This window comes from Pteropus alecto, unplaced genomic scaffold (genome assembly GCF_000325575.1).
Source record: "Pteropus alecto unplaced genomic scaffold, ASM32557v1 scaffold50, whole genome shotgun sequence".
NCBI classification, from domain to species: Eukaryota; Metazoa; Chordata; class Mammalia; order Chiroptera; family Pteropodidae; genus Pteropus; species Pteropus alecto.
Genome location: NW_006431918.1, coordinates 10,975,702 through 10,991,402, shown reverse-complemented (window position 1 = coordinate 10,991,402; position 15,701 = coordinate 10,975,702). Strand labels below are relative to the sequence as shown.

At 39.1% G+C, this 15,701-nt stretch overlaps 1 protein-coding gene across 1 annotated transcript; it reads left to right on the top strand.

The window, feature by feature from the left end:
* Positions 1-1,820: 1,820 nt before the first annotated feature.
* On the top strand, positions 1,821-13,587 carry LSM6 (LSM6 homolog, U6 small nuclear RNA and mRNA degradation associated). The gene is made up of 4 exons (XM_006906283.3): positions 1,821-1,960; positions 7,741-7,856; positions 11,262-11,375; positions 13,194-13,587. The coding sequence occupies exons 2-4, from the start codon at positions 7,763-7,765 to the stop codon at positions 13,226-13,228; spliced, it is 243 nt and encodes an 80-aa protein (XP_006906345.1). The 5' UTR covers positions 1,821-1,960; positions 7,741-7,762; the 3' UTR covers positions 13,229-13,587.
* The last annotated feature ends 2,114 nt before the right edge of the window (positions 13,588-15,701 follow it).

Below are 15,701 nucleotides of genomic sequence, written 5' to 3'. Positions count from 1 at the left end.
AGAGGGAGAGATGAATAGGGAGAACACAGATGGTTTTTAAGGTAATGAAAATACTCTGTATGATACTGTAATGATGAATACGTGTCATTAAATGTTTGTCAAAACCCATAGAACGTACAACACCAAGAGTGAATCCTGATATAAACCATGGACTTTGGGTGATAATGATGTGTCAATGTAGGGTCATCAATTTTAACAATTAAACTAAACTAATAAACTATGTAAGCTAAACTAAATCTTCTCAAATTATTTTTATAACTTATGATAATTATTTTTATGCCCTTAATAAATTACTGTTTGTATTTAGGGTTCTGAAGACTAGTTCTTGGTGGACTAGTATTCACAAAGTCTTGCATATGTTTTCTTTGTAAAATTAAAGATGCTAAAAAAAAAACAAACCCTGTGAAATATGAAAAGATGCTTTGTGAGTGAGTAAAAGCCTATTACAAACTGCTGAGGGGATTCTGGGCACAACCACATTTTGATAAACTCATTGGCTTTGAAGTAATCGTGGTGCCACCCCATTTGCTGAGTTGGGTCCTTCCAGATCCATGTCCCCTGGAAGGCTGCAGCTGCCTCTGCAGATGAACCACACCCTCGAAACTCCTCATTGCCCCTTGGCCACCACACCAGTCTCAACGACTCTGCCAGGGCTCTGTGGTAAAAGGAAAAGAGACATGTCTGAATAATTGAGACAACCCATGAGGAATGTGGTACAATTTGATGTCTTTTGTGAAGAAAGGTTTTAGGGACAGTGTTTTATATCCTATTATATTCGTTCTTTGCAGCTAATTATTTTAATTTGAATACTTATTTTTTGTTTACATTATATTTTATACTGTAAGAACTTCAAATATAGCTTTTCAATAAATCCATAATGCTTCATCTTTACCCAAAGTGAGTTTTATATTAGGATATACTGAAAGTCTTTTCTAATAAATCGCATCCAGTTGTTCTCTGTCCACCATATTGAAGGTTCATTTCTTTAGCTAGGAGAGGCCTTCAAGAGGGGGAACTCATTTTTTTGTCTTAGTAAAAAATTCTACATCTTAGATTCTATAACACTTAGCATTAAGAATTTGTTTAAAGCTATTATCACTGTTTAGTGTTACAAATTATATAGAATTAATGTTTTCAGTTGATAAGGGCATGTGTATAGGGATAAAAAAAGTCTTGTTTTTTTTCTTCTCCCTTTCCATTAATATTAAGAATATTGAGTATGCCAATCATAATTGAAAAATTAAAGAGAGAATATTGAGAATTCATGCAAAATTCCAAACCAAGTTCCCATAGCAGCACTTAAATAATGCCTGCACACCATTTCCAATTAAAATTAGTTTGTAGTGTGACACAATTTATGCCATTAAAATACAGAATTACTTTAGCGTTTTAATTCTTCTTGTGTCAATTAACGTTGCCACGGAAACAAATTCTTACCAACAAAGACTTCGTCTTCACACACTTAATCAAAATCTGAAGGTGGATTTAAATGTTTGAGGCTGCTTGTTTTATTTACTTGCATTAAATTATTCAAGGGCACATTTCTGGGTATATACAGTCATTACTTTAGCAGTAAATTCTAGTTTCCTATGACTTTAAGCTATTTCTTAGTTCTGCCCCAAAGAAACCCGGACTAAGGATCACTTCCTGCATTTCATTTTATGTTTTTCTTGGGGCGGGGAGGGGGTTGCTTTCTGTTAAAGGAGAGCGCACCAGCACTTTCCGTTTAACTCCAAAGCACCAACTTTGCCTTTAGGCAAACCAGGATGCTTGGATTTGCGCGCCCCGGCAAGGGCGGGGCTTTTTGGTCGGGCGAGCCGCCGTAGCCAGGGAAGCGATGATTGGCTGGGATACAAAAGTGCCCCTGCCTCGGCGGTTTCGGTTTCGGTTTCATCCCGTTCGTCCGCGGAGGCCGGGCTTGGGGTTACCTAGAGTGGGGATACCGAATCCCCGCCACCAGGTGAGTCGGAGGCCGCGCGGGCCGTTGGAGGCCCCAGCGTTCCGTCGCCCCGGGCTGAGTTTGCGGAGCAGCAGCCCCGGGAGGGAGCGCCGATCCCGGAGCCTGCGGGTGGGCGGCCCCCGCGCATTGCCGCGCTCACGGTCTCTTTGGGCCCCTGGAATTGCGGGGAGACCGGTGGTCGTGGGCGCCGGGATCCCTGAGCCCGGCCCTTGAGCCCCGCTCCCCGCCGGGCGCTTAGACCGCGTGGTGGGAAACGGCCCCGCCGAGTTGGCTTCGGAGCGCGTGCCTGGTGGAGTTCCGCAGGGAACCCCGACATTAGCCTGGGGATTCGGCGGGAAAGCGGACCCTGAGCACAGGGCCAGGCTTCGCGCGGTTTCCAGGGCTGCAGGAAATCGCCGGACTAGCAGCAGTCCTGGTGGTTGCGCCAGACCCCCAGGAATTAAGAGCTGGACTAGCCCACCTTACCGAGGCGTCGGGTCGGGAATGTCCACAATCGTCTGGCGTTGAGTCCTATCACCAGGGCTTGTGTGCAGGGGTGTGCGCGCGCGTTCATAGCAGGTATTTTTGTTCAGCGTGTCTGGGATTAGGGTGATATAGATAAGGTTGATCGTGATCTAGTGTGCCCCCGTAGTAATACAAGACAATTGGAGAAAAATTGAAAATATGTTTAGTGGAGAAAATCATATTTACTGAAACCTTTCACCAACAATTTCTGTATTTTATTCTTGCATGTGCTAATTTCTCCCTGAGCTAAGATCACCTATTTTTCCACTTAACAGTATATCTGATTTTCTAGTTTCATTTAAAAACATGCTAAATATCTTTAATTTTGTATCGTTCGATTGACTACCTGTTCCTTCATTGTGTAGGTCTCATAAATTACTCAGCCATTTCCCAACTGCGGAGCATTTAGGGTATTTGTGAATTCTTGCTTAATTTTAGTTTCTCAGATAGTGCTTCGATACTTTTTTTTTTTAATCTTTATTTCACATTATTTACTTGGACAGATTTTGAGAAGTGAAATTATTAGAATAGCACTGTAGGTCTGTTTAGGTCTTCATACATACACATTGCTGGCTCGTTTTCCAGAACAGTTTTAGTAGTTTACATCATTTTTGTTAGGACTGTGCCTATTTCACCAAAAGTAGTGATACATTTCCAATATACTAACCAGCAAAGTTGAGCCTCTCTTTGGAATTTTTTTTTTTTATGGTGATGTCTGGCAATTCCAGTTGCTTGAATTTTGTGAAGGAGTCTTCAGGAGGTTGTGTTAGTGTGTGTTTGTGTTTGCCTGCTGACTATTAGATCACTTAAGTGATCACCTAGCAAATTGCCTTATTTTGCAGATGAGGAACCTGGGGCATTGAGAGATGAGTTATCCCAGGCACACAGCTAGTAAGTAGCAGAGCTGGGATTAGAACTCATGTGTCCCACCTCCCAAGTGTTGATGCTGCATTCGGTAGTCTATCACTAAACTGTGGCATAGTCGATATTAGAATTTAAAAAGATGTTTCCATCACTTGGATTATTCTGTCTTTTTCGAATTGTACCAAGTAACAGATATTTTAATCATCTAAGGAATCTCTGACCTTGAAAAATGGGGAATTGACTATTTTCCAGGACTAGAAATCCATTTAAAATAACAAGCTCTTCAAGATTTTTGGACAGTTGTTTTCAAATTTTATAAATGTTGGAATAAAATATCTAATAAGTTATCTATATTCTGTCATCTGGTTAGAACTTAGCTGTTTGTTCTCATTTGTTACACCTTAAAGATTTTTTTTAAAAAAATGTCAGTTGATATTTTGGGCCAGATATTTTGTTATGGAGGGCTATCCTATGCTTTGTAGAAGGATAAGCAATATCCTTGGCCTCTATCTACAAGAACCAGTATCACCACATCCTCATACAGGACAATCCAAAATGTCTCCAGATGTTTCCAAATGTCTCTGAGGGTAGGGGGCAACATCTCCCTGGTCAGGAACCACTTGCTTATAGGGATTATTTCGGGAACTTTATGTAAATTCCAGTGCCCCTTGCCTAGAGAGTCTGACTAGGGGTAAGCTTCAGGAATCTGCATTTTATCAAGCATCTGTTGATTTGGATGCATCTGGTTCTTGGACAATATGGACACATTTGTTTTCTCCGTCTTTCTTTCAGTGGTCAGTAGTAGAGATGTTACTATGTGATAGCTGCTTAAATGCATGGATGATACTAGTCGCTGCCCATAGTTGGGAAAAGACAGAGGTTTTTCTTGGCACTGCCCTTAAATGCCTCTTCCCAGGCTTGGCCAATATGCTTGAGTAACAGGGATACCAGATGAGTAAGACATTTTCCCTGTCCCTGAGAAGCTTAGAAACTACTGTGGGACTTAGCACACGCAAGAATAAAATACAGAAATTGTTGGTGAAAGGTTTCAGGAAACACGATTTTCTCCACTAAGACTGGTCAGCTGGAAAGGAGGGAGATATTTAGAGAGCTGTTCTCAGGTCAGATGCCCTCTTAGACACTGATGTATTGGGCTAAAGCTGGTTTTACTTGGGTTGTAATGTTATGTTTCATAGCAGTTTTTTGCTTTTCAAATTTTTATACCCTAAACTGTAAATACTCGAAGAAGAAATGAAAGTTCACAGGTAAACATTTCCAAGAAACAATGATTTGCATGTCTTCTGCTCAGTGACAGAACTCAAAATCACGTCAGATGTATTTCTTTTCATTTGACCATTATATTTCTTCACAGGCTGGTTTACAGTACTTCATGACATTAGGTATCACTCCCCCTCCTCCCCCAGTGCTACCCTCCAACTGGATCTCCCACTGTCTGGCCATTCCCCAGGTTTAACAGGAGAACCTTGACATTCAAAAGGGCAGCTATGTCTTTGAAAGGGTTCCAGCTTTGTGATGAAGCCTTAGTGCTGCTCACCACCTCACAGGTTGACTGCATGAATTGCTCGTGACTCTAATACTTGGCACATAATTGGATGAATAAAATTGGGTTTTTCTCCCCCATTCTTTTACTAAAGAAAATCTCTGCAGGGCAGTTTGCAGATGTTCTCATACTGGATCTCTCAAAAGCATCTGACAGAAAATACACTGCCTTTGACTTAATAGCCATGTATGAAAATAGGTCATTTAAAACAAGCCTGAGTAGGAGTCAGGGGATGGACAGGAGGCATAGAGCTTTAAGTTTGAAGGAAGAATTTTATCAAGGTGACCTTGCAGAAAAGACGCTTTTTTTCTCTCATATGTTTATGGTTCAAGAGGCTTTTCTCTTCAGAAATGGTCAGAACTGTTCCTTCTGCCTTATCCAATTTAAAAGATGAAAACTTAAAATAATGTGAGCCAGGTGATGGGAAAAATTGTGATGTCGAGAGCAATTTACTCGTACAAAATGGATTTATGGGCCAGTCATTAAATAACAGAGTACCAAGAAAGGCTAATGAAGATAAATGTAAAAGATATGGTCTCCCAAAGTGAAGGATAAAATGTGTTTGAAGCAACATCCTCTTTCCAAATAACTTTTAAAATATATTTTTTCAGGAGATTTAGCAGAATATAGATGCTCTAAAGAATAAATGAGAAGCTTGATATTAGTCTCTCTTTTCATGTGGCTTAATAGTCTTTTGAGGGAGAAAAGACTTGTATAAAAAAAAGTAGAGAATATAGAAGAGTGAGGTATATCAAATAGAACCACATGTGAAACTTTATGATGCCAAAACAAAGTGAGATGGCCCATCTCCACTCTAAAGTAGAATGCAGAACTCATGCAAGTCTCTGCCTTAAATCCTCCTACGTCCCTATCACCATCACAGTAGTTCCCATACTTGCCAGCTTATGAGTCTTTGAGGCTTGTGCAAACGGATTCCTGGGTCCCTACCCTAGATCTCCTGAATCAGACTCTCTAAATGATGCAAACGATTTGTGTTTGGGAAATTGACCTAGCGGCTCAAGCCCAGGCTCTTTGAGCCTGACTTGCCATGCTCCTCAGGAATATGGCTCTGATCCCTTCTGTGGCTGCAGCTTGTCCTCCTTGCCAGTGTAGAGTTTCTTGAACCCAAACACTGACCAGTGCCTTTGCTAAGATTTCTGGTGGACTCCTTTTCATATTCAGCTCAGGTGTCACCTCCAGAAATCCTTTCATCTGCCAAGCCTGGGCTAAGTGAGTCTCTCTGCATAATTCTATCCCAGGACATAAATTTTTTTTTTTTTAAATCTCCATTTTTTTTTTTTTTTGCCTTTGGAGTGTAAACTCTGAGAGCCCAAGGCCATGTCATATTGGTGTTACATCCTCAGTCTATGTGCCTGACACTTAGGTGCTGATGAAAGTTCAAAGTGTTGAATACCTTCAAAAAGAAATCATTGTTAATTGGAATAAAGATGAGGCTTAATGGCAGATGTGTGATCTTTGATGAGTTTAGAAGAAGAATATATGTACTTTTTAAAAAGATGAGGAAAGATAATAGTAATAACATTTTAGAAATAACTAACACCATCAGTTAACTAATAGTCTAGGTTTGTGTTTTTCTGTCATTAACTTTGACTTTGCCCAAGATAGCTAATATCGCTGTGAACTAGATTTTCAGATCATGATGCATCTCTTTTTCTTTTTTAAACATAGAATAAGCAGCTAGTTTGATCTCATTCTTGTACATGAAGAACTGGCATGATGGGATTTAGCATCTGATAGGAAATGAACCTGACTTGAGTTGAGGCTGCATCAGGTCTTCAGGGTTAATAGTCTCTCTAGAGCCATTCAGCCACAAAAACAGCACATGTTCAGGACATAAATAAGGCAGTTTATAGATGAATGGGAAGATTTGTTTTTACTAAACTCATTAAAGGTACTGAATCTGTTACAGTATTTACTTTGTAATTGTTTTCCTTGTGCTCACAACAGTGTAAATAAAATTATTGTGTGGTCTGAGTCCTGAATGAATGATTGTCCAGATTACTAGTTGTAATTTCAGTTATCTGTTGAGACTGTAACTAAAAAATACTGGCAGTTCAGTGGAAAAATTAAATTAAAATTTGCTGAGCAAAATAATCAGTTGATCACATTAAAAAAATTTTTTAAGCCTTGGAGAGATGGAATGAATGGGAATAGTTCAAATAACAGCCCTAAATTCAAGAACAGTTTTTGAAACTTGTATTTTCTGTTACTTTGGTTGTTGACTTTTCTTGGTTAAAAAAAATCATTTAACTTGAATTATAAGCACTTTTGTTTACTCACGCCCTTTAAACAGGCATTTGGTTCTGGATCCCAAGTTAAAGGTCAGAGCCTGTGAATACACATTTTTTAATTTCCTTGAAAATATGTGTGTACAAACATATTTATTGAACAAATGAAAAGCCAGTAATCTAGCATTCTAACTTACCCAAACTGCTGAGCATGCAAAGTCACTTTGAGAAAATCTCCAGTGTTCCTAAACCTCGAATTTAGATCATCGAGTGGGTGGACGTGGACTAAAATAAGCATTGCTATTTTCGAAAGAATGTTTAATGGACATTTTGATTGAGCGGGGGTCTCTGTAAACATCATCTTCTGTGGTGACGCCGTGTCATACGGTTGTTGTGAGGACTGATGAGATAATGCATGGAAAACACTTCGCTTAGTATCTGGTTCATGGTACTGGAAACACGTTAGCTGCCAGGTAGTGGAATAATGTTAAGTCCTCCTACGTGCTCCTTTGGCACTTGATTTCCTATAAGTATGTTAAGGGCATCAGGGCTCTTTTGTTGAATAATTAACTTTTGTCTTTACCTTTATTGCTCCTTTTCAGATTTCTGATCAGGATTGTTAAAATGAGTCTGCGGAAGCAAACCCCCAGTGACTTCTTAAAGCAAATCATTGGACGTCCAGTTGTGGTAAAATTAAATTCTGGAGTGGATTACCGAGGTAATATTCTCATGCTTCATCCTCCCTGGTGTAATTAAACGAGTAAATGTGACTTACTGGTTTTTATTAATCTTGTAAACATATATACCCAGTAGATCAGACACCATTGATTGTCCACAATTTTTATGCCAATTTTTTCGGCCTCTGAGATGGTACCTTTCAGAGAGACAACTCTTACACGAGTGTGCACTTCTGACTTCTGGTGCGATTTGTGTGGCTACTGTCTCCTGTCTCTGCTTTGAGATCGTGTGTGCCTAAGCTCCCTGGTAATAATAGCCAGAGATACCCATTCACCTAAGCGTGAACAGGTGGATACTGAAGATCACCTTGGCACAGCAGCACCTGTGTCTGCAGAAATATTCAAGATTGCAAGCAGCTATTTAGGTAGTATCATTTTACAGCACGAACTTCTCACTCACGCAATATGTGGGTTATCCAGAGACACCTTTCTATTCTTTTGGAGAATACATTTTTTAAGGCCATGACTCTAACGAAGTTAACTTTGTGGGAGGAGTGGTTTCAAATTCCATTTTCTTTTTAATTACTGAATTCCTAATCTTCCAAAATTGAAATATGTTAAATTACCTGGAATATTTTACAGGTACAGATAACTAATTCATTAGCAGTTTTATAGCCTTTTCTTGGTCTTGGTCTCTTTTTTGAATAATGATGATATCTCAAGCTTTTTCTTCTTTCCTCACATGCAAACTTAATTTCGCTGAGAGTTTACTATGTGTCCAGCGTATTAATCACTTTAACTCTCATTTTATCTTCACGTAAACCCTCTGAGGTCTCTTTCGATTACCCTACCTCATTAGGGAGGAAGTCGGACCTGAACATAGGCTCGGCTCTGAAGCCTGTCGGGAAGTCTCTGCTGTTTGTGTCCTGCTGCAGTTTCTTGACATTAATAATATCTCCAGTTGAGTTTGATTTTTATAGCGGAACTAATGGATTTGTACTGAATACTGAGGTATCATGAGGTCTCTGTGTCCCGCTTCTCACCCATGAGCCTCTGATGAACCTGAGGAGGTAACAGTTCGAGAGATTTGAGTATATTCACTTTTGATTAGGGTGGGAACATTGACTTTGATATCTTCTCAATACCAACTTCACTGAGGAGATAACCATCCTGACCTTTTTTCTTACTGTTTAGGGAAAAGTTTTCTATTTATAAAGATAATAGATGTGTTTTTCTTTTCCTTTCCTTTTCTTTTTTTTTTTTTTTTTGGAAATTTCAAAGCAAATATGGATAAAAGTAGACTCTAGAAAAAAGCAAAATCTCCCCAAAATTCTACCATGCAGAGATAATCAGCCTTACTAATTTGGACCTGTCTCCATATAAGCACAATTTTATATAAATGGGATCAACTGTGTATGATGCACCCTCATTTTTTTTTTTTTTTCCATTAAAAAACATATATTCTCTTCTGACAGTATGAAGTCTTTATTGCCTGCATGGGAGTTCCTCGTGTGGATGTACCACGGTTTTGTTTTTGTTTTTAACCAGTTCCCTACGAATGGACATTTAGGTGTTTACCAGTTTTTTGCTATTATCAACAACTTGCTCCTTTGGCATGTATCTTGAGCACTTGTCCAAGTTTCTCTTTAGAATAAATTCCCTGGGCAAAGATTCCTGAGTCAGAGCGTGTCAGACGGCTCTCCATCAGGGCAGATGTGTTCGTGCTTCCCTACATTCTCACCACCCCTTTTTTAGCCCTTGTTTTCAACTTTTCCATTCTAATTGGCAACAAGTAATATCTCATTTATGTTTCTTTGTTTACTAGTGAGGTTGAGCAACCTTCTCGTGAGTAGCAATCATAATTTTTCTCCTTTTATGAATGTCGTTCATGGCTTCTGTACTACTAAAGCAAATGTTGTATGCCATTGAGAGCATTACTGTAAAGAATGCTCTTATTTTGTAGCTTTATAATGAAAAACCCAGCTCTCTTTAAGTTTGAAGAAAACTTAATGTTTTCTGTTATTCCTAGTAGTTTATCCCTTAGAGAAGAGAAGGGGTTATAATTACAACCTCCTGGAACCTTTTTCTTAAAAAAAAAAACAAAAACCTTTGCTATGAGAATAGATATTTTAATTAGAAGTGAGCATTTCGTTTTGAAATGCTTTTGATGAATTTTGAAACAGATTTGCATATATCTCCTAAGTTTCTTGCTCATTTGTGATTGTGGTTTAATCGTAAAATTAATACAGCAGGAAATAAACTCTAAGGTTGTATCTTAAGCTTTCTTTTGATAAGAAATAATTGTTATTCACAGTCCATTCCGATTCTTTGAAAGTTTATTGTTTTTAGCAGAATTCTCTTAGATTAGTGTCTTGTGCTATCATCACACACACACACACACACACGCACACACACACACACACACACTATTTTGAAAAGAAACTCTTGTGTAGAGGATAAGGGGGCAGAGGCAGAGAGTGAGGAGCATATTTACAAAGCTGAAGCTAAGTGAAGCTATTGACTTGGTTATGAGAATCAAATTTGTTGTATTTGCTTTTACTTAAGTCTTTTTTCCTTAAAAATACCACTTTACTTTAGAGACTCAGTGAGAGGCTTATATATTTTTTCATCTTTTGAAATATCAGGTCAAATTTTGCAAAATTTTTACCACCTTAATACAATTAAAAAGATTCCCCTCAAATATTTTCCTTGAAAGCTCCCTAGAATGTTTTTGGCCATTTTTCTATATTAGTCTGGATCTGAAAAAATTATAACTGTAACAAGACAGGGATGTGTGATAATGCAATATGTTGCCTCGTATTCTCAAGCTGCTCGTCGCTGTGACTCACAGCTTTAAGATGTTCTTTCAGGAGCACCTGCTGTCTCCTCTTCTATTATTTTAACAGATTGTGGAGACTTCCTCTTAACCCTGGAGCACATTCATCTGCTGCAGTAGATGTTGTAAAAGAATGAAATAAATCTGCCAGACCCGTATTTCACTTAGTGGCTAAATAAGAAATCCACTGGTAGTGAGGAGTCTTGGCTCGTGGTCACTTGTTCTTGCATAATTGCCCACTCCGGTGTTTTGCTTTCAAAGAATGGTATTTTATTTGGAATATTTTTATTATGTTACTTTTGAGGAGGCTTTAAAAGTTGCCGTTGTAATCACACATGCTATGAGAAAAGTGACAGTTCATTGTTTTTCCTGCTGGCAGTCGAGTGCATGACTGCTTTCATGCTATATGCTTCTTAGCCTATATTCAGATGGGCATAGAGTAAAGACTTTTTTCATGCATTCGTCTATTGAGTTTCATTTACAATGTGAATTTTTATATTAAGCATGTAAGAGCTAATGAATAAAGAGGTTGTCAGCGCTAAGGTAAACCCAGTGATTTTCAACTCTTATTTGCTTTGTATATCTTCTCTTTGACGCCCTCTGTCTCCAGGGGTCCTGGCTTGCCTGGATGGCTACATGAATATAGCCTTGGAGCAGACAGAAGAATATGTAAATGGACAACTGAAGAATAAGTATGGGGACGCATTTATCCGAGGAAACAATGGTAGTATTCCTTCCCTCTACAGTTGAACAGCATCTGAAATAAGGCTTCTTGTTTATAATTGGGATCACCAGTGGGAGGTTTTATATCTCAGATCTTCAACATGACCAGTTATTTTTTAGCTGCTTTGTGGAATTTTGAGACTAGAAATTCCTCTCCTCTCGTCCTTTTACTGTTGAGGAACTGAGGGGCACGGCTGTACTCTGCTCTTCTGAACATGCTTTATTATATTCCCCCAACACTGCCTCTCACACTGGAAGCTGGAGCTGTAGAGTGGCCAAAATGTCTCTGCTGTCTTTGGTTTGTGTCTTTTACCACTTTGCTTGTCCTATTTGTCCTTTCTCTGTTAAGTATTCATATGCTTTTTGTGGCAATTATATCCTTTAGTTTGGCAAAAATGACAAAATAGGAACTATGGTTCTGAAGTTGCTCAGCTTTTTAACAGCTGATATATTGCTGTGATTATTATGGCTACTTTTTAAGTACCTTGTTTAAAAACATTATCAGTAAAGTCTTATTTGAATTTTTCAGTGGAAAAGGGGAAGACATCAAAACTGTGGGAATTATCCCTTGACCCCTCCCCACTTTTTGGTCTCATTCCCCAAATGGAGCTCTGGGAATCTTGAGTTTGGACTTTACTGAAGTGCATGCTTTAGGTTCGGTGTCTTCTTCAGCCCCCTTAATGTCGAACCTCTGCTGTGAACTGAATTTCCTCACTTAACGTAGGCCTTCTGTCTCCTGTTCTTACAGTACCGTATTTCTTCACGTCCTATCTTTGTATATATCTCTCATTTGCTTTCTGGTTCTTCTAACATGTAGAATTTCTCTTCCTACTTTTTATATTGTCCTTACTTGACTTTTTCCATTTACTAAGAAATGTTAAGATTTTTCCCCATCTCAAGATTGCTGATAGCAAGTCAGTCGCAGGGTCTCTGAGTAGCGAGCGATAGGGTAGATCCTGTCACTTGCATGGGACATCTGGAACTTGTCCAACTTCCCACGAGTGTTTTTACTATCGTTCTGATGCTTTCCTCACGTAAGTCTTGCCTGGGTGTAATCAGTGATAGTCACCTGCAGATTCCCAGACCCACACCCTTGCTCCTAAAGAGAGTCCTGACTGACTCGGTTAATCTGTGCTACTTCTCTTATCAGACATCGCTTAATGTTCACTTTGAAAACACCTGTTCACTTCGGCATGCGGCGTAGAGGGAAGGGACACCTCTAGTGAAAGCTTGCCTGGTGGCTCAGTCATCACATTTCATCTTACTCTTACGTAGCACGTATCCTAACAAGTTCACTTTGGGTGGCCACAGGAAGACTAACTAAGCAAAACTTTGGATAACAACAAAAGTTGGTACTTCAACAGGGAACTCAGAATAAGGACTTCAGTATTTTTTTAAAAAATTAATAAACTCAGCTCTCGTTTATCCTGTTGCAATTTAAAAAGTAAACAGCAAATTTAGAGTTTATATTGTGGATGAAAATGTGTTATTTATTTGTACCCTGAAGTCTAGCCTGGCAGATTTATTCATTACTACAAGCATAATTGTATCTATAATTATAAAACATTCTTAGATTCCCGTAACTTTCATACGGGCAGTTTGCAGTTAGTCAGTTGCATAGCTAAGACTAGAACACACTCCTATAAGACATCAAACCCAGGTCTAGATTTGTAAAATTAGCCTTAGAGTAGTTCCAGAATTTATGGTGTAGTAGGAAAATTCCTTTAAAATTTGCAGAGTTGTCAGGCCAAAATCTGTTTGCTTTTAAAACTTTCAGTTATGATACTTAACATTTTTTTTCAATTTCTTTTTTTTTCAGTGTTGTATATAAGCACACAGAAGAGAAGGATGTGAAGACACCAACAGTACAATACCTCTCATACTTGGATATATTTTTTTATGAGATTTTTTTTGGTTCTTTTTGATATAATGTTCTATTTCATAATAGTTGGTGACTTTTCACTGACATAAGATAAATGTATAAAATTGTGGATTTAATTGTAAAGAATTCTTTCATATTTAAGTTTCAGCCATTTTCTTTAACCTCTGTCAGTGTGCAGAATGCAAAAAGAATAAAAAAAAGAAAAAAATCTGTTTCTCCCCACATGGTTTCTAGTGTAAGTTTCAAGCAATATCATTGGATTTGATTGCTTTATTTATTTGAATGACTAAAATGATGCACATGATGACAATTAAAATATTTTAGAGCTGTCCTCCTCTATTCTCTTCTATCTGTCTTACAAAATACTTGAGTGAAAATGTTCTGCAAAGGCATCCAGTTTCATTCTGAGGCTAAAAAGGGGCCACGAGGTCAGAAGTTCAGCCTCTGATTTGATCACTTAGATAGAAAATAGAACGGTGGCACTTCCACAAAAGGAGCGGGAATCCGAACTGGTTTGGGGGAGAAATTCTAAAGGTCCCCAATATGCCAGTTAGGTGAAAATGTTCCCTTTAAGCCAAGTCTGTCAGTCATCTTGCATGTCCTTGGACGCAGTTAGGTTGGTTAGATCTTGCTTCCTTTTGGCGGGCATTGGCGTCAGTGTCGTCTCGGTTAATGAACACATTAGGAGAGGAGCCACCCCTGCACCTCTTGTCTGGAAGTCATTCAGATTAAAGCAAAGACTAGAGTTTGTAAACTTGTTCAGGCTTCAGTTTGGAAACCGTGACTGGGTAAGAATTTCTCTTCACTCTCACTTAGGGAGGGGCGTTTGGGAAGCCTCTCTCTCAAATCCGAGCTGTGTCTGAGTGTGACGTCCGGGAACAGAGCACCAAGCATTTACGTTGCTTGGCACAAGCCGGCCCCTCTGTGTTATGTGACTCCTGCTGAGAGGGTTTTCACAATTTATTAATGAGATTTCCACAACCCTGCTTCATTCTCTGAACAGTTTTCACTGTCTCTAGGAACAACAAATATATCTGGGCACTGTGGCTGAATGAACACCAGACAACTGTGTGACCGTTGTATCGGCCTGCGTCTTCCCACCCTCCCCGGTCTAAACAGCATTTCTGTTCCAGGAGCCAGTGGTATGGTTTTAAACAATTGCCCGATTGAAGGAGGGAGGAAGGGGCTAGAGCTGGCTCTGCAGAGGTATGTGTGGCACTTTGTCTCGCCTTGTTTTGAAGATCACAGAGTAATTCGAAACAATTATTTTTTTAATTAATAACTCAAAAAAGGTGAACAAACATTTCACAAGGTTTAACTTTGTGTACACCAAAAATAAAACGATGCTGTGCTTCAATAATTTATCACTTCTTGACAGGGGCTTGAAAAGGGTCCGCTCTGTAAGTACAAATCAGCAATTAGCTCCTTTATAAATGACTTCTTTTAAGGAGAAAATAGATGTCCCTCCAAGTGGAGCATACGTGTTCTCATTTCCTAGAATACGTGGGGCTGCCAGGTTGCCATGTCCCTTCATTTACTTACATCAACTGCTTCTCAAAGCAATTCCGTTATTATCTCCCCCAGTCTGCAGCCTCCTATTTGTGCTCTCTCCTTCCCCAGCCTCGCCTTCGGTATGTCTTTATTTTCCCCTTGCCATCTCTCTATTTTAATAGCCGTGCGGTGGAGTAGTGTTTTCAACCATGGAACTACTTTTAATCAAGATCGACTTTGGGAAATGCTGCCATTTTTATGGTAATAAAGGACCGTATTATGCACTGCACCAACGCAAGCTGTCCCCTGTGTATACATAGCCTCACATAGTAGAACCGGGAAACAAAGTGTAAATGCTGAAATTACTTTTTTCTCGACTGTAGTCTCCTGGAGGTCAGTGAATGATTTCCAGTTGCATTGTAGCAAAGTCATTTGTTCTAGGTTGAAGAATTTTTCACTTGAGTAAATACATTTTCCCTGTCTCTGCCCCCAAGTCCTGGCTGCCATGCTCTTTCTCTTGGGCTGTGACAAAACAGAACGTTTAGTGAGAAACAGAAATTGCGCTTGATTTTTTTTTAGACTATTTGACTTCATGTTCTGTTTTGGTCTTCTGAGCTATTCTTTGGCTAATCTTCCAACAAGTTGAATTGATTCTGACTTCGAAACTGTTTATCCCAAAACAGAGCTGTTGACGAGTACAAATACAGATGGCAGACATGTGGTATGATTTTCCTGTTCTCATCTTAGCATTCAGTAAGGGAATGTTACTGAGATTTGGTTTACATCTTAAGCTTTTTTATTCAGGGCAGTGTGGAGTGCATGCTGGGACTGCTTAATTATGTGACAAATAATAAGTGTTTAAGAGATTGCCTTAAGGTCTGAAAACTCTGGCAGCATTGACTTGGTGTGTACGGTTTATCGCCCTGGAGGCTATAATAATATATAAGAATAGAA